General features: G+C 43.3%; 1 protein-coding gene across 1 annotated transcript; it reads right to left on the bottom strand.

Annotated features, from left to right (window-relative positions):
* Nucleotides 1-11,749: 11,749 nt before the first annotated feature.
* On the bottom strand, nt 11,750-21,677 carry LOC127571145 (alpha-1,4-N-acetylglucosaminyltransferase-like). The gene is made up of 3 exons (XM_052017233.1): nt 21,615-21,677; nt 19,373-19,842; nt 11,750-12,447 (listed from the first exon to the last, which is right to left on the bottom strand). The coding sequence occupies exons 2-3, from the start codon at nt 19,808-19,810 to the stop codon at nt 11,860-11,862; spliced, it is 1,026 nt and encodes a 341-aa protein (XP_051873193.1). The 5' UTR covers nt 19,811-19,842; nt 21,615-21,677; the 3' UTR covers nt 11,750-11,859.
* Between the last annotated feature and the right edge of the window lie 458 nt (nt 21,678-22,135).

Genomic DNA, 22,135 nt, shown 5'->3' with positions numbered 1-22,135 from the left:
CCAAAGAAATAGGCATGGTGGTGAAGACAGTGGGAGAAAAGTTCAACATGTGTGCTTCAGAGTTCATTGAAATGGGGACATAGGGATGGTTGCTCAGGATCACATGGGAGGTGAAAACATGGCAAGGAGTGAGACTGAGGGAGAGATGGGGAGGGGGAGTCAGTAGAAATTTCAAAGAAAATCCTAGAAGTGTATTGGGGTTCAGGAGATGTTGAAGTTCATGAGCTTTGAAGCTGGCTAGGATGGAAAAAGGAAACACCAGATGCAGTAAGAGATGGAGTGGAATTGCAGGATCAGAGCAGTTTTGTGGGAGTGAATGCATGGTTGTACTTCCTGACATATACATTGCAGCCCTTGGGATTCTACAATTTCAGATGACCAGCCTTTCCACTTTGTATCTGAGCTGGTCAATACTCATGAGGATCAATCTCTTACATTGGACAGTCCACACAGTTAGACTGTTCCTTGTGAAACTGTACTCCGTGATCAACAGCCTTGAAATGAGATACCCTGAGGCCCTCTTCATCGTAGCCAGTAACTTCAACCAGGCCAACTTCAAGACCGTGTTACCAAAATAGTACCAGCACGTTTCCTGTCCCATCAGGGGCCAAAACACGCTTGATCATTGCTACACAACAATCAAAGATGCCTACTGAGCCACCCCCTCCCCCCTGCTCCCCTGCATCCACACTTCAGTAAATCAGACCACCAGGCTGTGCTCCTTCTCCCTACATACAAACAGAAGCTGAAACATGAGGGTCCAGCACAGAAAGTTGTACAGCGTTGGTCTGAGGAAATAGGTGAACGTCTACACAACTGCTTTGAGCCAGTAGACTGGTCCATGTTCAAAGACTCAGCAGCCAGCCTAGATGAGTATGTCACCATGGCCCTTGGAATTATCAGCAAGTGTGTGGAAGACTGTGTATCATAGTGGACAATCTGGGTGTTCCCAAACCGGAAACCATGGATGAACTGGGAGATCTACTCCCTAATGAAGTCCAGGACTGCAGCGTTCAAATCAGGCGACCCTGACTTATACAAGAAATCGAGATACAACCTCCATAAAGCTATCAGGAATACCAAGAGAAAATATCAGGCCAAAATTGAGTCCCAGACTGGCCATCAGTTGTAGCAGGGCTTACATGCAATAACGGGCTACAAAACGAAGCCAGGCAGCATCACTGACAACTGCGCATCCCTTCCCGATGAGCTTAACACATTCTATGCACACTTGGAACAGAAAGGGAATGGAATGTCACCACCCACCCTGACAGTCTCCAATGCACCTGAACCCACAGTCACCACTGCAGACATTAAATCAGTCTTCCAGAAAGTGAACTCGCGGATATCATCTGGCCCAGATGGGGTCCCTGGCCTTGTCCTTAGATCCTGAACAAATCAGCTGGTGGGGGTATTTTCAGACATTTTTAATCTCTTCCTGCTCCAGTCTGAGGTTCCCACCTGTTTTCAGAAGACCACTATCTTCCCAGTACCTAAGAAAAACAAGCTAACATGCCTTAATGACTATTGCCCAGTGGCTCTGACATCCACCATCATGAAGTATTTTGAGAGGTTGGTTTGGCACGCATTACCTCCTGCCTCCCAGACAACCTCGAATCACGGCAATTTGCCTACTGCCAAAACAGGTCTACGGCAGATGCCATCTCCCTGGCCCTACACTCATTTCTGGAGCATCTGGATGGTAAAGACACATATGTTGGATGATTGTTTATTGATTACAACTCCGCCTTCAATACTATAATTCCAAGCAAACTCATCTCCAAACTCCTAGACCTGGACTCAGTACCTCCCTTTGCAACTGGATCCTTGACGTCCTGACCAACAGACCATAATCTGTAAGGATAGGCAGCAACACTTCCGCCATGATTATTCTCAACACTGGTGCCCCACAAGGCTGTGTCCTCAGCCCTCTACTCTACTCCCTATACATTCACGACTGTATGGCCAGATTCTATTTTAACTCCATCTATCAGTTTGCAGATGATACCACTGCAGTGGAGCATTTCTCAAATAGCAGTGAGTTGGAGTAAAGGCAGGAGATAGAGATCCTAGTGAAATGGTGTCATGACAACGACCTGTAGCTCAATGTCAGGAAGGGGGGCAGTGCACATTCTCCTGTTTACATCAATGGAGCAAAGGTCAAGAGGGATGAGAGCTCTAAGTTTCGAGGAGTGAACGTCACCAACAGCCTGTCCTTGTCCAACCACATAGACGCCATGGCCAAGAAAGCTCACCAGCACCTCTGTTTCCTCAGGAGGCTAAAGAAATTTTGCATGTCCCCTTTGACCCTCACCAATTTTTATCGTTGCACCATCGAAAGCATCCTATCCAGACACATCATGGCTTGGTATAACAACTGCTCTGCCCATGATCGCAAGAAATTGCAGAGAGCTGTGGACACAGCTCAGCACATCTTGGAAACCAGCCTCCCCTCCATGGACTCTGTCTATACTTCTCGCTGCCTCTGTAAAGCAGCCAACAGAATCAAAGACCCCATCCACCCTAGAGGTTCTCTCTTCTCCCTTTTCCCAGCAGGCAGAAGATACAAAAGCCTGAAAACACGTACCACCAGGCTCAAGGACAGCTTCTATCTGCTGTTATCAGACTCTTGAACTGTCTCCTAGTACGATAACTTGGATTCTTGACCTCACAATCCATCTCCTTATGACATTGCACCTACCTGCACAACACTCTCCCTGTAGCTGTAACACAATATTCTGCATTCTGTTATTTTACCTTGTACTACCTCAATGCACTGTTGTAATGAATTGATCTGTATGGACGGTATGCAAGACAAGTTTTCCACTGTACCTCGGAACATGTGACAATAATGAGCCAAATCACCAATTCACATTAACTTGTCCTTTGTTAGGTATTTTCATCAACATTTGTTTTGTATCAGTTGTGTTTTCCCTCTTTCCCCACCTTTCACTTGCACCTCCTCCAGATGGATCCATTGCAGTTAACAAGCCCTCACCAATGGCACTGTGTATGTTGTTCAGTCTCTCTGTCTCCATCCAATTGCAGACAGTGAATGTTATGTTGGCATTCATTTCAAGAGATATAGTGTATAAAGGTAAGGAAGTGTTGATGAGGATCTACGGGGCACTAGTGAGGCCTCATTTGGAATACTGTGCACAGTTTTGGGCCCCATATCTTAGGAAAGATGTGCTGATGTTGGAGAGGCTTCAGAGGAGATTTACGAGGGTGATTCCCGGAATGAAAGGGCTTACGTATGATGAGCGTTTGTCGGCTCTTGGACTGTACTCACTGGAGTACAGAAGAATGAGAGGGGACCTCATAGAGGCATTTAAAATGTTGATAAGACTGGACAGGGTAGATGTGGCTAGGCTGTTTCCCTTGGTGGGTGAGTCCAGGACCAGAGGGCACAATCTTATAATTAGAGGGTACAGGTTTAAAACAGAGATGAGGAGAAATTTCTTTAGCCAGAGCGTGGTGAATTTGTGGAATTCCTTGCCAGATACAGCAGTGGAGGCCAGATCATTGGGGGCGTTTAAATAAGAGATAGATAGATATCTAAATAGTTGGGTTATCAAGGGATATGGGGATAAGGCCGGAAATTAGGATTAGAATAGTGTGTTTTTTTTTGCCCCCCCCCCCCCCCAATTTCTCATTTCTTTTTCTTTTTTCCTTTTTCTTTGGAGCAGTTTTGATGGGCCGAACGGCCGACTTCTGCTCCCTTGTCTTGTGATCTATTTCTTCCTTTATGATAGCTTCAACTATTTTCTCAACTACAGACATTAAGCTAACTGGTCTATAGTTACCTGCCTTTTGCCTTCATCCTTCTGTAAAGAATGGCGTGACATTCACTGTCTTCCAGTCTGCCGGGACTTGCCCAGAGTCCAGAAAGTTTTGGTAAATTATAACAAAAGCCTTTAATATAACTTCTTCCATTTCGTTCAGTACCCTGGGATGCCTTGCCTCAGGACCAGGGGACTTGTCCACCCTTAGGACCGCCAGCTGCTCATCACTACCTCCTCAGCGACAGCAATTGTATCTAGGTCCTCACCTCCCGATGCATCCATAACATCTCTCTTTGGCATGTTAGACGTGTCCTCCACTGTGAAGATGGACACAAAATAGTCACTCAAGTCTTCGGCCATTTCCAAATTACCCAATACTAATTCCCCCTTCTCATCTTCTAAGGAACCGACGTTCACGTTCACCAGCCTTTTCCCCTTTATATGATTATAAAAAATTTTACTATCTGTTTTTATATTTTGTGCTAGTTTACTTTCATAATCTATCTTCCCTTTCCTTATTGCTGACTTAGTGGCTTTTCGTTGCATTTTAAAGTGGTCCCAATTTCTGGTTTCCCACTACTCTTGGCGACTTTTTATGTCTGAGCTTTTAGCTTGATGCCTTTTATTTCCTTAGTTATCCAAGGCTGGCTTTCCCCACCCTTACTTTCCTTGCTTTTAACTGGAATATACTTTTGTTGAGCACTGTGAAAAAACTCTTTGAAAGTCTTCCACAGTTCCTCAACTGTCCCACCATATAGCCTGTGTTTCCAGTCTACGCCAGCCAACTCCTCCCTCATCCCGTTGTAGTCTCCCTTGTTTAGGCATAATACACTGGTTTCAGATGAAACTATTGCACCCCCATTTGTATGAGAAGTTCAAACACACTATGATCACTCTTTCCAAGAGGATCCCTAACTACCAGATCGTTAATTTTACCTGTCTCATTGCACAGGACCAAATCTAAGATAGCATTTTCACCTGAAGGTTCAGTAAAATGCTGTTCAAGAAAGCTTTCACGGATGCATTCTATGAAGCCCTCCTCAAGTCTGCCTCGACCAACTTGATTCGCCTAATCTATGTGGAAGTTAAAGTCGCCCATGACAACTGCCATTCCATTCTTATAAAAGCACGAGCAAACAATCCCCCAATGCACACAATGAGATTAGTCATGGGATGGAGTGGCCACAGGGGAAACAATTTGGCACAAAACATGGAAGTTTCATCCTGTAAACCTTCATTCTGTCCAACCGATCTGCTCTAAAGCTGGTTCAGCCGCTTAAACACTAACACGGCCAATTGTTTCCTCCAGCTCCCAATAGCATGTTGTTGGGCTTCCATTGCAACATTGTCATTTTGTACAGTGTCATCCTTACCTAGGACACTTGATATTGGTTTAGTACTGAGAGCCAAAAGTGAAAATCTAACAACGTAAGAAATCCAGAGATCTTTCAAACCTGCACAGTTCTCAGCTGATCTGATTGTTGCCTGATCCCCATAATCCTGGATTCCTCTAAATCTAAGTCTGGTTTAGTTTTTAATATATTCCATGACTTAACAACCACATCCCTCTGGACCAGAGAATTCCAGTTTTTGCTATCTCAGTCTCCTATGGTAATCCCCTATCCTGAGATTCCCCCATTTAACTTTCCCCATCCAGCTCTACACTGTCCCATTGGGAGAACATCCTCAGATCATCAACAATGCCTCATATCATTAATATTAAATCTCAAACCTACATTAAGTTGATGTTATTAACATGGGCTTCATGGAAATAGTCGTCCAAACACCATGACAGCCTTGATTTAACAGATTAATTATCATGAGAAAAGTCAAACCATGATGTTGCCCAGATCCAGTGGAAGACACCTTGCTATTCACTGTTTGAACAACACAAAGGAATCGTCACATCTATTGCTGATGATTTGGCTGCTCTGTGATAATTCTGTAACAGTCATTTCTTTAGGAACGAATAAAAACAATCAATTTCTTACTCCTTTCAGAATGTTGTGATCTTTGGGAAATTCCATTGATAGCAGCAGTGGGATTCACAGGATAAATTGGAGTTAGTGATGTGATGTCAGTTTATGAAAGTTGACATCTTTTAGTGTTTCAGGATCTTTGGGCAGGGAGAAAGGGGAGAGTGATAGAGGGGGAGAGAGTACAGGAGAAATATGAAACATGTTTAGATACTGTGGGACTTGAAGGGGGACCTTTGTTATCAAAGTCAATGTCAAAGTCAAGTTTATTGTCAAGTACATGTTTACACAGTGCAATGAAAAACATACCTGCAGCAACGTCACAGGCATCAGATACACAACAATGTTGTTTCTGTGAGGGGAATTATGAGCTTTGCTGTAATGCTTCGAGATTTACTGAAGAAAGAATGTGTGAATAAGCAAGAGCCTGCAGATGACATGTGACCAATTATGTGAGGTGCAGGCAGCTCAGGAGAGTCTCTTGTCTGCTGAGGAAGCAAGAACAGATACATGAGCAAAATCTGGAGTTACAGGGAACTCCTGGCTACACAAAGGGGTTCAAAGTGCATGTGGTGGGGTGGCCTTGAGAGGAACAATCTGGTACAAAGCCATCACTTTCCCTGAGGCAGACAGTCTTCTGTTTTCAAAAAAATACCGTAGCTTCAAAAACAAGCAGGTCAACAGCAAGCAGTTGTGGCTGCCATCTCCATAACATGAGCAGAAGTCACCATTTGCTGAGACAATGTGAATTATATATATCCCCTGGGGACAGGAAGGCAGCCAAGCTGATACCAATCTGCCTGTCACCCAGGTTGAAGCTCCATGCCATCAGCAGCAACAGACTGAGACATGCCATGATGAGGGTAGTTTCTAACCAATCACAATATCCATCTTCAATGGACCTGTATCTCCACCACACACACTCCCAACTCAGATTGAGGTTCATGCTCTTCAGGAACTGGGAAGGTCAAGATTGGCCAGCAGACTTCTCTTGGCTGTAAAACCTTTGGTGCTAAAACCGGAGATGGATTAGTGAGTCCTGACTGAAGGCACGAGAGTAGACATCGAGGATACTCCCTTCAAAACACTTGAAGTGTTGAGCATCGAGTCCCAGCCAATACCAAGCATCCTTACATCTTCATAAAACTTTAACAAATTTGTCAAACCTGATTTCTCTTTCATATAACCATGTTGACTTGGTTTGATTGCATTAAGCTTCTCTAACTGACTAGCTATTTCTTTCATGATTATAGACTCCAGCATCTTGCCAACAACAGCTAACTGGTCTATAATGAGGGCAGGCACAGTAGTGTAGCGGTTGCATGAGTTTCTTCTGGGTGATCTGGTTTCCTCCCACATTCCAAAGACATATGGGTTAGGAAGTTGTGGGCATACTATGTGGGTGCCAGAAGCATGGCAACACTTGCGGGCTGCCCCCAGAACACTCTACGCAAAAGATGCATTTCCCTGTGTGTTTCGATGTACATGTGGCTAATAAAGATCTTAATTTCCTGCCTTTTGGCTCCCTCCCCTCTCAAAGAAGGGAGTCACATTTGCAGATTTAAAATCCACCGCTCCACTTGAACTCAGTGAGTTTTGAGAAACTGAAACCAATGCTCTCCTATCTCTGCAGCCACTGCTTTTAAAACCCTTGGATGGTGTGAAGCCTGAATTCTACGTTAGAGGGTCTGATTTTAAAGTAAGTGTCTTACAGCTGGAAGTTAAATTAAATGATTGATTGATGATTAATTTCCTCAGTTCTATTTAGTTTTATTTCTATTGCTTGAAAAAAAACAAAAAGCAACTGAAGGAAGAACAGCAACACCCTGCAATTTATTGTGTTTGTTCACCAGCAGCTGCTCTGCCTTATCCTCCTTCCTTTCATGTCCAGTGGTTTCAGTCTATTGATCTGAATGAATGTAGGAGGAAATAAGGAACTGAATTCAACAATAGCATTGGATAATTCCTTTAAATGTTCTGAGTTATGCAAACATCTTTAGTTTCAGATGCACAATTACCACATGTTAAAAAATGTTGCCTGGCCTGCTGAGTTCTTCCAGCAGATTGTTTTTTGCTCCAGGTTCCAGTATCTGCATTCTCTTGTGTCCCCAACCTATTCAGTACCTGTATTCAACCACTTCACAAAACAAGTTTCTCTGACCATCCTCTTGTAATGTTAAGGCAACAATTTCATTTAGAGCAAAAACAAACTGCGAGAGGAACTCAACAGGTTTAAACAGCATCTGAGGAGGCAAAGGGACAGTCGACATTTCAGGTCATGACCCTGCATCAAGACTGAGGGGGAGATAACCAGTATAAAGGGTTTAGAGGGAAGGTTGAGGCAGGCGATTGGTGGAACCAGGTGAAGAGGGAGATGATGGGCAGATGGAGCCAAGTGGGGGAGGAGGAAGAGTGGAGCTGGGAGTCAGTGTCTGGTGGGTGATAGGTCGAGACAGATAAGGAGAGAGGAAGAGGGGCAGATGGAGCCAGTTAAGGGGAAGGGAGGGTGGAGCTGGAGACAGAGTCTGACAGGTGATGTGGAAACACAAGAGGCTGCAGGTGCTGGAAACTGACAGGTAAGGAAGGTGATACGTGGAACCAGATAAGGGAGGGGTGATGGGCAGATGGAGCACATTGGGGAAGGAGTCAGCAGAAACAGAAGGTGTGTGTGTGGGTGCGTGATATGCAGATAGAACCAAGTGGGGCTCTGTGACGGGGGTTGGGGGGTGGGGGAGCGGAGGACAGGGTTGGGGTGAGAACCAGAGGAGAGAGAAAGAAGCACAGGGAGTGTTTGTTCCCTGATATTGGAAAATTCAATATTCCAGCATCTGCGGTCTCTCTTGTGTTTCAATTTCCTTCAGAGTTTCTCATGCGTTCACGCCTAATGTTGGACTTTGCTCCTTGTCAGTGCATTGGCTGTGCTTTACCTTAACTGTTCCACAACTCCCATTCATGCACAAACCACCAGCTCCCTGGAACATCGACAAGTTTCAACAGGTTGGCGAAGTCGATTTTTCTATCCTTTGTTTGGAGTCTACTATGGTTTTCCTGTCATATGTCAAATTATTTATTCATGTCACGTGTCGTTGCTACTGCTCATTATTAGCAATAACATGATTAGCAATAACACCCAAGGCTCAGCACAGCTGAAATGTGTTCTCCCTACTCAGGGCCCTTTCTCAAACTTGTTATTTCTCTATTTCCCAGTGAAAAACGTTTCTGGCTGATGCCCAGTAAAATCATGCTCATTTTGTACCATTTAACAGAAAACATTTAAGGTTCAAGCAATTTTAATGAAAATGAAACAAGCAGTCGAATGCTGTGGTTAGAACATGCAACATAGAACAGTACAGCACAGGAGCAGGCCCTTCCGCCCACCACATCTGTGCCGACCATGTTGCCAATCGAATCTCTTCCCATCTGCCTGCACCTGGTCAATATCCCTCTGTTTCCTGCCTGATTATGTGCCTGTCTAAATGCCTCTTAAATGTTGCTATCATATCTGCCTCCACCACTTCCCCTGGCAGTGCTTTCCTGGTACCTACCAGTCCATGTGTAAAAACTTGCCTTGGAAATTTCCTTTATATTTTCCCCCTCTCACCTTCAAGCTGTGCCTGCTCGCATTTGACATTTCCAACCTGGGGAAAAGACTCTGACGATCTACCCTATCTATGCCTCCCATCATTTTAAATACTTCTATCAGGTCACCCATTAATCTCCAGAGGAAACAATCCAAGTTTCTCCAACCTCTCCTGATAACTAATACTCACTAATCCTGAAAACATCCTGGTGAACCTGATCTGCACCCTGCGGGTGATGAGCAGTGGTGTGTGTCAGCAGGTAGAAGGGAGAAAGAAAGACAGAAAGAAAGAAAGGTAGAGAATAATGAAAAAAGAATGAGAGTGCCAGTGGCGATCCTGACAAGCATTCTGGAAATATTCCATATTTTGGCCTTCAGGACCCTGCATCCAAACAATATGCAAGATTAGTTAGACCAAGGATGGAAAATGTTGAAACACATGAATATGTGGGGACACTTAACTCTGCTAGACCTAAGCACAAGAAGCAAAGGGATGTTCACAGCATCATGAGATCCAAGGGCAAAAAGACAGCTTCACTGGTAAGGTACACATCATCAATTATTCACATCATCCTTCAAGAATAAACCCAGAAAATACTTGCAACACCTAACTGGTCAGAATGCATCTGTGAAGAGAGAAACACATTAAGGCCCTTCATTGATTCCTACTAACAGGACTTCTTTCCCCTTCTGCCTGCCTCACAAAGAGACCTGATGAAATACGCCAGCCCCTGGAGAACCTCAGCCAGACCTCCTTACTTTTGTACTCCAATCCAATAATTACAACTTGTCCAGTATGAACCCATGCAGCTGACATCATCTTAGTCTCCATTCTTCATGTGCGAATGTTTGTTTCAACACATGGCCAATGAGATATATCCATGAATGACGACAACTGACCAGAGTATCAATAAAGACTCTTATTTGTCATTACTGCAAAGTTCAAAAAGAAATGCACTAGATTACAAAGGGTTTGACTTGAATGGGTGAGTGATGTGTCAGGTCAATGAGTGGTGTTGCATTTTGGTGGGACAAACCAGGGCAAGACTTGTACAGTAAATGGTAATGTCCTGGAGAGTGTTGTAGAACGGAGAGACCTTGGCGTGCAGATATATAGTTAATTGAAAGTGGTGACACAAGCAGAGAGTGTGATGAAGAAAGTGTTTGTCACACTTGCCTTAATCAGTCAGTGTACTGACTGAAGGAGTTGGGATGTTATTTTACAGCTGTACAAGACATACATAAGGACACATTTGGAGCATTGCCTGTAGTTCTGGTTCCCCTGCTGTAGGAAAGGTCATTACAAGGACGTTACTGTGACAGGAAGGCTTGGGTTATAAGGAGAGGCTGGATAGGCTGGGACCATTTTTGCTGGAGCTTAGAAGTTTGAGGGGCAACTTTAAAGAGGTTTATCAAATCATCAGGGGCATAGATAAGATGAATAATCAAAGTCTTTTCACCACGGTTGGGGAGTCTAAAACTGGAAAGTCTTCAAAATAATGTCCATTCACTAGTTGATTTTAGTTTCACTATTTTCCATTACAAGTTTCCAGATGCCATGTTACTTCTTTTAAATTTATAGTAATGTCCAAAAGTTTCAGATTTGTAGCAATTTAATGAACGGTTACTCTTCCTGTAAGAGATGCCTGACTGAAGCTGATTGTCAATCTTCCTCTCACTTTTAATTATCACACGAAAACTAAGCAGGGACAGGAAATCAGGGACACTTTGTTCTTTTATTGTCCAATGAAGATCTCAAGAGCTTCTGTGTGACAGCGACTGATGGACAATCATATCTCAAGCTTGGCAATAGTTTGAAGTGAGCTGTAAGCCAGTGAGTTCTCTGACTCTGTGCTCCTCGTCCTTTTCAATCATTTCCCCACATCCCAAAGTTAAAGGTCATCTTTCTTCTATCAGCCTGTTCCTCAGCATCGATATATTTCTTTGACTACAAACAATTTCATCTGTCATGTAATCTCTTTTTTGCACGTGTTCTGTCTTGAATTATGTCATATTGGTCATGGGAATCTTCCTATGTGATTGGCCGTCCTTTACTGTGTCAGCACAAGTGCACAATGATCATGCTTCCAAATACAACAACAATTAACATTTTGACAAATCTAAATGTAGCAAAACAGGATCCCTGATTATCTCAAAGGTTCCCTTTGTCAAGATATTTTCAACTGAAAGGCCTGGTGCTTTCCTGTTCTACAATAAGATGACTGTGGAACAACAGCTGCATGTTCACTGCCAACTGCCCTCACTACCAAGATACATCACACAAACCTGAGGGCAGAAAATGGTGTTTGATTCCAGTCGAAATTACACAAGTGAATTGGAGTGTATCCAGATTAGAAAAACAGATGTCAGAAAACTATGTCTAAAAGTGAATGCATCATGATTTGCAATTGTGCTCAAAGGAGTTTTATTTATTTTTAGACTGTAATTTTGCAAAATCTGTCAATTTAATTTTGTCACTCATTGTACATTATCAGGTCCTAAATCAGTCTGTACTATTTTAGGATTGAATTAAATTTTTGTAACTATTTGGACAATGCAACTGGAAAAAATATTCAATTAATGATCCACTTCCAGCAACAACTTTTTTTTTCTTGCCAGAATTCATGTAATTCCAGACATGAGCTCCATATGTAGCTGAGAAGGCTTGCTCGATATCCTCCTTTTTCCAGTGAGCATAATACCTTTCCCAAGCCGGATATGGGATTGGGTAGAACCGTTTTGTGATCCATAAAGAGATGCCATTGCATTCCTTGCCAATGAAGGCTCCTGGGTTATCCATGTTGCACCATTTCTTCAGCACACGGGTAATCAGTCGAGGACCTTGTTGACCCCAAAGATCTCCAATGTAATGAGCCACAAAATCTTCCATGCAATTCCACAAAAAAGGATGGTGCTTGTGATGAAAACCCATTGCCCCGTTGCTGACAGTTCCTATGTGCTCTGGACATGTAAAGTTATCAAATGGCATAGACCTTAATGATATTATGTCGGTATCCAGGTAGATGCCCCCATATCTCCAGAGCAATGCTAACCTGCAGCCATCGGCAAATACGTGGATCCAATACCTCTCCTTTTCTGGATTTACCTGTGGTATAATGGACAAAGAAAAGTTCAATTCATTATCTTAATTTCTATTCTTTCTAAACATTTCTTCTCCAGTCTTTGTGTCTCTTCGAAAAACTAAAGACCATTTGGCCAGGGGGCCCAGCCTGCAGTAGCTGCAGTCAGCACACAAAGACATTATAACCAGTACTCTAAGGGAGCACGTGAAATGTTCACTCAACACAATCCCACACTGCAGAAAGGAAATGTTCCTTCCAAAGAACCATGTCATAAACCATCACACTTGTCCTTCAATCCATGTTGTTCTTGCAGCTCTACTCCTTGGGAACATAGAACGTAGAGCACTACAGCTCAGTACAGGCCCTTCAGCCCACAATGTTGTGACGACATTTTATCCTGCTTGAAGGTCTATCTAACCCTTCCCTCCCACATAGTTCCCTATTTCTCCAGCATTCATTTATCTATCTAAGAGTCTCTTAAATGTAACTAATGTATTTGACCCCAGCAGTGCCTTCCACATACCCACCACTCTATGTGTAAAAAAATTACCCCTGACATCCCCTTATACCTTCCTCCAATCACCTTAAAATTATGTCTCCTCATGTTAGCCATTGTCTCCCTGGGAAAAAGTCTCTGATTGTTCAGTCGATAAGCCACTCCAACCTCTCTTCCTCTTTGTTCACTGGATAGAGAGTCATAGTGCTGTACAGATAGAAACAAGCCCTTCAGCCCATCTTGTCCATCTGTTCACTGCACGCATCGATACTAATCCCATTTGGAGACAGTCTGAGAGTCAAAGGAAAATACAGCAGGGAAAGAGGCCTTTCAGCCCAAGTTGTCCATGCCAACCAAGGTACCTACTTGGCTGATTCCCATTTGCCTGCATTTGGCACACATCCCCCTCAACCTTTCCTATGCATGTTACCTGCATTAGCTCCATCGCCTTCTAAACCTTGGCAATTCAAGCGCTTGTCAAGATGCCATTTAAATATTGTGAGATTACCTGCCTCCACGACCTCCTCATTCCAGATTGCAATCACGCTCTAACCTTAAACCTGTGCCCTCCAGTCTCAGGGACCCCCACCATGCAAAAGAGATTTTTATTATCTCCTCAATCTATCTCCCTGATAATATTGTATAACTCCATCAGGTCACCCATCCTCCACTTCAGGGTGACCAAACAGCCTATCCAATCTCTCCTTGAACTGAAATGTTCCAATCCAGCCTGGTGAATCTCCTCTGCACCCTCTCCAGCACAATCACATCCTTCCTGTAGTGTGGTGACCACAACTGCACACAGTACTCCAGGTGTGGCCTCATCCAAACTTTGCAAACTTTTCGGGATTTTTGGATTTGTACCCCAAGGTCCCTTAGTTCATCAACACTCCCTGACATCTTATCATTAACTGTATATGTTCTACCCTTGTTTGCCCTACCAAAATGCATCACCTCACATTTGTCAATAGCTCCACCCATCTTTCTAGCTGATCCATACCACGTTGTAGCTTTACACAACCCTGCTCACTATCTACAATACCATTTTCATATCATCTGCAAACTTATTAATCGTACCTTCTACATTCACATCCAAGTCATTAATGTATGTCACAAACATCAAAGGTCCCAGCACTGATTCTTCTCACAGCCTTTCAATCAGAAAAGCAATCTTCCACCACCAACCTCTGTCTACTATTACAAAGCCAAATTTAAGAAAGGGAGTAGGGATAACCTTGGGAATTACTGACCAGTGAGTCTTACTTCAGTGCTGGGCAAATTACTGGAGAATATTCCTAGAGACAGGATTTATGGGCATTTGGAGAAGCATAGGCTGATTTGGGACAGTCAGCATGGCTCTGTGAGGGCCAGATCGTGCCTCACAAGCCTGATTCAGTTCTTTGAGGATGTGATAAAGCACATTGATAAAGGTAGAGCAGTGGATGTGGTGCACAGTCCGACTCCAGCTGTGGACAACTCGAGTATGGCTTCAAGGACAAAGCTCCCCCTATTACTGTGGCCCCTGAAACCTCCGCCCCAACCCCCCACTGGTTCCTCCCCCCCTCACCCACCCCCCACCGCGCACGCGGGCCAGGAAAGGGGAGTGATTTTAGTTAAGTGTTTGATAAGGTTCCTCATGGAAGGCTCATTCAGAAAGTCAGGAGGCATGGGATCCAGGGAAACTTGGCTGTGTGGATTCAGGATTGGCTCACTCATAGAAGACAGAGGGTGGTTGTAGATGGAGCGTATTCTGTCTGGAGCTCGGTGACCAATGATGTTCTGCAGGGATCTGTTGCGGGACCCCTGTTCTTTGTGAATATTTATAAATGACTTGGATGAGGATGTGGAAGAGTGGGTTAGTAAATTTTCAGATGACACGAAGGTTAGTGGTGTTGTGGATAGTGTAGAAAATTGCTGTAGGTTTCAAGAGGACATTGATAGGATGCAGAACTGGGCTGAGAAGTGGCAGATGGAGTTCAATCTGGAAACGTGTGAACTGATACACTTCGGAAGATCGAATTTGAAGGCAGAATGCAAGGTTAAAGGTAGGTCTCTTAGCACTATGGAGGACCAGAGGGATGTTGGGGTCCAGGTCCATAGATCCCTCAAGGTTGCCACACAGGTTGATCAGGTTGTTAAGAAGGCATATGGTTTGTTGGCCTTCATTAGTTGGGGTATTGAGTTAGGTAGGCACATGATTTACAGGCACTATCATTCTTAGATAGGGACATGATGATAGAAAAATGGAGGGCTATGTGGGAGGTAAGGGTTAGATAGATCTTAGAGCACGATAAAATGCCGGCACAATATTTTGGGCCAAAGGGCCTGTACTTTGCTGTAATGTTCTAATTTCTATGTAAGTGGTGAGAGACTAAGAGGAAGTAATCTGTGCAACCCTGGTGTCATTTACATGAATTCATTGTCTTCCAGCAATTTGGAAGACAAATGATCTTTATTGCAAGAGGATTTGAATACAAGAGTAGAATTGTCTAGGATAGGGCTTTAAACAAAACAGCAGGGGCTGCGTTCAACAAATTGGAAGAGCATGGATATAGTAAAAGGGAAGGAGTGTGCAGGGGAGGTTGCTGAAGGTTTCTCTTGTACTCATCTTCCACCTCTTCAGCCTCCACATTCAATGGATCACCCTCCTTAATTTCAGAAACATCCAGCGAGATGCCACCACCAGACATCTCTTTCCCTTCCTCACTTTATTCTAAATGGACTGTTGTCTCTGCAATATTCTGGCACAGTCTCTTTTATCACTAGTGCTCATTTCCCATCTCAAAGCACCTTTGCATGTAACCCCTGCCCTTATAGAATTTCCTTTCCTATCCTCCAGGTAGCTAATCATTCCTTCCAGGAGAAACAACAAATTACTTGGATTTCTGCCAATTTAGAACTCTACATTCAGGATGCACCTTGTGTTCTCTACACTGGAGAATCCAAAGCCAGGCTAGATAGAATATCTCTGCTCAGGCTGCAATTGAGACCCAGAGTTTCCAGTTTAATTTCCTATTCACTTTAATTTTTGTCCTCTCTATCTGTACAGCACTGCCTTCTGTCAAAATAATCAATTCTCCTCCCTCTAATGTGTCCATCAACATCTCTGCACTGCCTCCAACATCTGGCCTGTAGTTCCAGCTTGTGCCTCACAACCAACGTGAGCACCAATTGGTAGCACACTTCTGCAAGTCTTTCTCTTTCTGTAGTTTCCAGATCCCCAGCAAGCATCTAAAGTTCAGTGTGCAGTGGACACAGTCAGAACTGCCAAGTGACTGAGTTACCCAATGTATAGTACAGCTAAATTATGGAGCATTGTGAATGGTCAGCAATCTTTCTGAGGCAGAAAAATGAGACCAGCTTCAGCAATCCCAATCAGCATCACAAGGGATGTCGTCAGTCTGTGTGCGCACTTCATGTCTAAGTCTGGTGTGCATGGTTTGTACTGTAACCAGCAGTGCTTATTCAAATGACATGACCTGTGAATTTTGTGTAGCATAGCTACTCTCACCACTGGGGCACAAAACCACTGAAATTCAAAGACACAGAACTGAATACGCAAGTCTACATCCAATCTCTCAGCAGTCATAACATTGTAGAATTGTTATGGCAGAGAAGGAGACTATTCAGCCCATTGTGCCCAGCCCAGTAATCATCTCTGTGAATCTCCTCTGTACCATCTTCAACATAATCACATCTTTTCTGTAGTGTGGTGATGAGAACGGCATACAGAACTCCAGACACGTGCTCCATATGTCACTAAGAAGGTCTGCTCTCTATCCATGCTGCATTACTTTATCACCAGCTTATATATACGTTCTGCAACTTTTAGGATCTGCGGACTGTAGCCCAAGGTCCCTCTGTTTATCAACACTCCCTAGGGCCCTACCATTAACTGGATACGTCCTACCTTTGTTTACCCTCCCAGAAATGCATCACCTCACACTTGTCAGGATTGAATTCCATTTGCAATCGCTCTGCCCAACCTTCCAGCTCCATCCCATGGTTCCCATCTACCTACCATCCCTCTCTTATTTGGTTCCACACTTTGCCTTCCTCTCTCATCTATCTCTATTACCATCCTCTGCCTTCTATTACCACCAGTACTTATTTTCCTTCTCACAGCAGCTTTGCATGTATATGGAGGAGAAACTTTATTGCTGCGCTTTGGTCATGTGAGAGGGGAAGTCATTGCTTGTAGAACTCCCTTGTCTGTCCCTCAAGTACTCAATTCCTCCTTTCAGGAGTAATTATCTACCCAATCTATCTCCCTGATAATTCCATGTAACTCCATCGGTTCACCCATCCTCAACTTCAGGGTGACCAAACAGCCTATCCAATCTCTCCTTGAACTGAAATGTTCCAATCCAGCCTGGTGAATCTCCCCTGCACCCTCTCCAGCACAATCACATCCTTCCTGTAGTGTGGTGACCACAACTGCACACAGTACTCCAGGTGTGTCCATCCAAATTATGTAAACTTTTTGGGAATTTTGGATTTGTACCCCAAGGTCCCTTTGCTCATCAACACTCCCTGGCATCCTATCATTAACTGTATTTGTCCTACCCTTGTTTGCCCTCCCAAAATGCATCACCTCACATTTGTCAGGATTAAGTTCCATTGGCAATAACTCCACTCAACTTTCTAGCTGATCCGTACCACGCTGTAGCTTTACACAACCCTGCTCACTGTCTACAATACCATTTTCATATCACCTGCAAACTTATTAATCATACCTTCGACATTCACATCCAAGTCATTAATGTATGTCACAAACATCAAAGGTCCCAGCACTGATTCTTCTCACAGACTTTCAATCAGAAAAGCAATCTTCCACCACCAACCTCTGTCTACCATTACAAAGCCAAATTTAAATCCACTTTGCCAGCTTGCCTGCATCCCATGAGCTTGAACCTCTTGGATCAGCCTGCTGTGTAGGACCTTGTCAAATGCCTTACTAAAGTCCATGTAGACAAAATCTACTGCAATGGCCTTGTCAATATTTTTATCTTTAATAAATTGCTTATAAAATTAATGAGACAGGATTTCCCATCTACAAAGCCTTGTTGACGATCCCAATCAATCCTGATCTCTCCAAGTGTAGCTATATCATGATCCTCTGAAATTCATTTTCAATAGCAGTCCTCCCACTGATGTAAGATTCACTGCCCTTCTTGAACAAAGGAACATTTGTTATCGTGCAGTCATGACTCATCTCATCTATGACTAACAAAGATGCAAAAATCTCTGTCACAGCCCCAGCATGTGGCGCATAGTCAGCAATGAGGTCATGCAATGTAGGAGGAGACAGAAAGCTCTGATAAGCAATGACTTCCCCTCCCAAACGAATAAATGACAGGACGCTTCTCTGATTGACCAGAAGACTCCACAGCATCCCTCCACCTCCCTCAGCATCCAACAGACACAACAATGGCCACGGCATCCACACTCAGTCCACTGCCAATGGGCTCAGAGACACAGATGCTCAAAATGAACCTGTCATCCACAAGGAGCAGCATCATCACTTCACTTTAGCCCCATTATCCAAATGAGATGGTTCCAACACACCTCTGATGACAGAAAAAAACACAAGGGCTAAATATTTCTTCAGTGCTGGAACTTTTGGAAAACATTAGAATAGATAAGTCACTGGGGTTGGATGGGATATATCCAAGTTTCTTATGGGAAGCGAGGAAAGGGATTGCTGCACCCTTGGTGATGATCTTTGCATCCTCATTGGCCACAGGAGTAGTGCCAAATGATTAGAGGGTAGCAAATGTTGTTCCTTTGTTCTAGGAAGAGAGTAGGGATAACCCTGGGTATTACAGGCCAGTGAGGCTTTCCTGATGACAGCACCTTTGCATGTATATAGAGGAGAAACTTACTTGCAGCACTTTGGTCATGCGAGAGGGGAAGTCATTGCTTATAGGACTCCCTTGTCTATCCTCCAAGTACCTAATTACTCCTTTCAGGTGAAACAACAAATTACTCGTATTTCTGCCAATTTTAGTGCAATGCATTCAGAATCCAAAGCCAGGTCAGGTGATTGTTATACAGAGCATCACTGCTCAGTCTGCAGTTGAGACCCAGAGTCAGTTTAATGTTTGAGTCACTTTAATTTTTGTCCCCTTGCTCTGTGCAGTACAATAATCAATGCTCTTCCTTCCTTGGTGTCCATGAGCATGTCTGCCCTGCCTCCAATACTCAGTTTGCAGTAAGCTGCCCTCAGAAATTTCACACAGGTTTAAGAAAAGTAAGCAAAATGGTGAACAATATTTGTCTTTGTGGCTGAGACTTTCACTTCACTCAGTACTTCTGACCAGGTAATGTAGAACATATTGCATTTCCCATCATTTCCACAGATGTACGACATTCATGGTGCCAGTTATAAAAAGTTAATTTGAGTCAAACACTAAATTTATTAAATGAAATCATTTCTTGTTACTGGTTACCTTTTGATACCAGCCTTTCAATGGAGTGTCTTCAAACAGTCCAGTGGGATTTAAGGGTAGAATGACAACATTCTTCATTGAGGAGAGCAAAGGGATGCCTCTGTACTCAGGCTGTGGATACTGACTCAAGTTGCCACTGAACCCCTTCATGAAATAGTAGACTGGTTTGTCTGGGTTTAGACGAGCAGCAGACTCCACTGAGCATACCATCAACGGCGTCGGCTCTACATTGTCAGTCGACTCCACAAACATAATACCGGCTTTGGTGTCTGGTGTTGCAGGATCAGAAACATCTGTACCAGAAACATTTTTCACCTGGGATATTCCGAAGATGTAGCTTTGGAAGTAATAATAACTGTCCAAATCCCAGCATCTGTACACCACACCGGCAACTGTGAATATTAAGACAAGGAGACATCCCTTCTGCCTGGAGATCATGGTGGGGAGCTGAGATATATCATGAAATGCTCCTGAGAAACAAAGATGCAAGTTTTTTCCAGCATTGACCATATTAATTAAAATATTTGTATAGAAAGGAGTACAAAATAATCACATCAATAGGGGCAACAAATTAGTGTTTACCAGCACAGTCGTGGACTCAGCCCAATACATCACAGGCACACCCCTATACACCATCGAAAGTATCCACACAATGTGCAGCCTCAAGAAGGCAACGTCTATCATCAAAGATCCCCACCATCCGGATCATGTCATCTTCTCGCAACTACCATCGGGCATTGTAAAATTTGTGTATAATTTATGTTTAATTTACGTTTTTCTTGTGAATGCTGTGTTTCTGATGCTATGTGTCTGTGATGCTGCTGCAAGTGAATTTTTCATTGCACCTGTGCAGACATGTACTTGTGCACATGACAATAAACTTGAATTGGAAGGAAGAAGGGAAACATGGAACGCAGGGGACAGGGCAGCTGTTGTGTTGTTGCTGGTGAAGATGCTGCATTAGGGAGACATCTGGAGCATGCATGGTCTCCTTTTCTGATGTGTCACATTTCAGCCCTTGTAACTCAACAGTAAACTCAACCATTTCAGATCCTCAGCCTTTCCATGGTTGTTTCAGAACTGGCCAATCCTCATGGTGATCAACCTATAACATTAGTTCATCCTTTCTCTCTCCGCAGGTGCTGCCTGATCTGGTGGGCATTCCGACATTCACACATTTCCTTCTATTTACACCTCCTCCAGACAGATCCCTTGCAATCAACAAGCCCTCACCACTGGCACCATGCATGTTGTTCGGTCTCTCTGTCTTCACCCAAACACAGACACTGCCTTCGTTCTTTCCACCCCTCCTACTTCACTGCAATTTCAAACATATCTGATTTCCACTATTTCCTAGTCCAGAAACGTTAACTCTGTTTCTCTGTCTGAGATGCAATGCAATCGAAGTGGCAAAACTGGTTTTAGTGTGGTGACTTTCTGCTGTGATCATTTCTGTTCCAGTTATGACTGAGGGCAGACAAGAAATGGAGGACAGGCAGAATTCGGCAAAGGGAATATAATTGGATCAGTCTGGGCAACAAAACAGTGAAAACAGAAAATATTTCTCAGCAAAGGTTGCACATTCAGTTTGCCGTCAGTGAGCTAATCAGACTTCTCAATCTTTAGCCGTTGTTGGTGCTGAATCAAGTGTCAGCCTTAGCTCAGTCCTTTGTGCTCTCAAATAATGAGTTACAAGGACAGAGTTTGTTTCTGGAACTTTATTCTTTTTCCTGACAACCACCAGTGACTTCACTTCAGAGAGCCCGTTGCCCTTTCTCACTCCTTGCCTTTGAGGGTGACTCTGTCTGTGAGGGACATCAGAAGCAGGTGACACTTTTTTCTTATTCCTGCCTGGTGAGTTTGCTCCAGTGACACCCACTTCTGATCTGCCTCACTGAACTGATCGAGTGGGAGTAAACTATCTCCAACATTAGTTTTAAATCGACTCACAATGTTCCAAACCCATTCGGCTATATGAATTCAGATGAGTTTTTTCCTAATTTACTGTTGTTCAACATGTAATATTGTTGTTTCCGTGTTACTGATCATGTTGATTTCGTTAGTACTTTTTATGATAAACATGGTTGGAGAAACAAAATTAAAGCTATGTCTGTTTTGTATTCAGTCTCCAGTCGAAGGTATCAAAAGGAATCAAGGTTATGACAAATAAAACACATTTTCCCAAAATAATATATCACAATATAATTACAAAGGAAAGATGTTAAAGATTATTGCTACTCACCTGTAGTAATGTGGCTGAGTCTGTGACACTGTTCTGTGAGTCTGTCCTGTGAGTCTGGTTGGATGTTCCAGGTGGGAGTTACTTAATTTTATGACCTATGAAATATATCACTAAGTGCCTGGGTGTGATACTACCAGGAAGCACAACATAAAAATGAGTAGTAACGTAAAGTGACAATCACAAGAAAGTAAATTTATAAAATAACAAAAAATCATTGGAAATAAACAGCAGGTCTGGAAGCAACATTTCCGGTCAATAATATTCCATGAGAATCGGTAATGTGAAAAGAGAAAATGCTGATAAGGATCATTGACTTCAAACACTAACTCTGTTTCTCTCTCCACAGAAGTTGCCTGACTTGCTGAGGATTTCCAGTATTTTCAGTTTTAAATTTAATTTCTGGCAGCTGCAGTTTTGTTTTGCTTTCAAGAATTTCAAAATGACTACAGAGGTGGGGAGCAAAGGCTGAGGACTGTAAAAGACAAAAGAATGTGTTCCATGGAAACAGAAGTGATTCTACA

The sequence above is a fragment of the Pristis pectinata genome, chromosome 6, assembly GCF_009764475.1.
Source record: "Pristis pectinata isolate sPriPec2 chromosome 6, sPriPec2.1.pri, whole genome shotgun sequence".
Taxonomy (NCBI): Eukaryota; Metazoa; Chordata; class Chondrichthyes; order Rhinopristiformes; family Pristidae; genus Pristis; species Pristis pectinata.
The sequence above is the reverse complement of the archived record's forward strand: the minus strand, read 5'-3'. Positions and strand labels throughout refer to the sequence as shown.

Coding starts and splice junctions, on each gene's coding strand:
- LOC127571145 (XM_052017233.1), bottom strand. CDS start 19,810: ATGATCTCCAGGCAGAAGGGATGTCTCCTTGTCTTAATATTCACAGTT. Junction 12,448..19,372: donor TGAAAGGCTGGTATCAAAAG/GTAACCAGTAAC, acceptor ATTATACCACAG/GTAAATCCAGAAAAGGAGAG.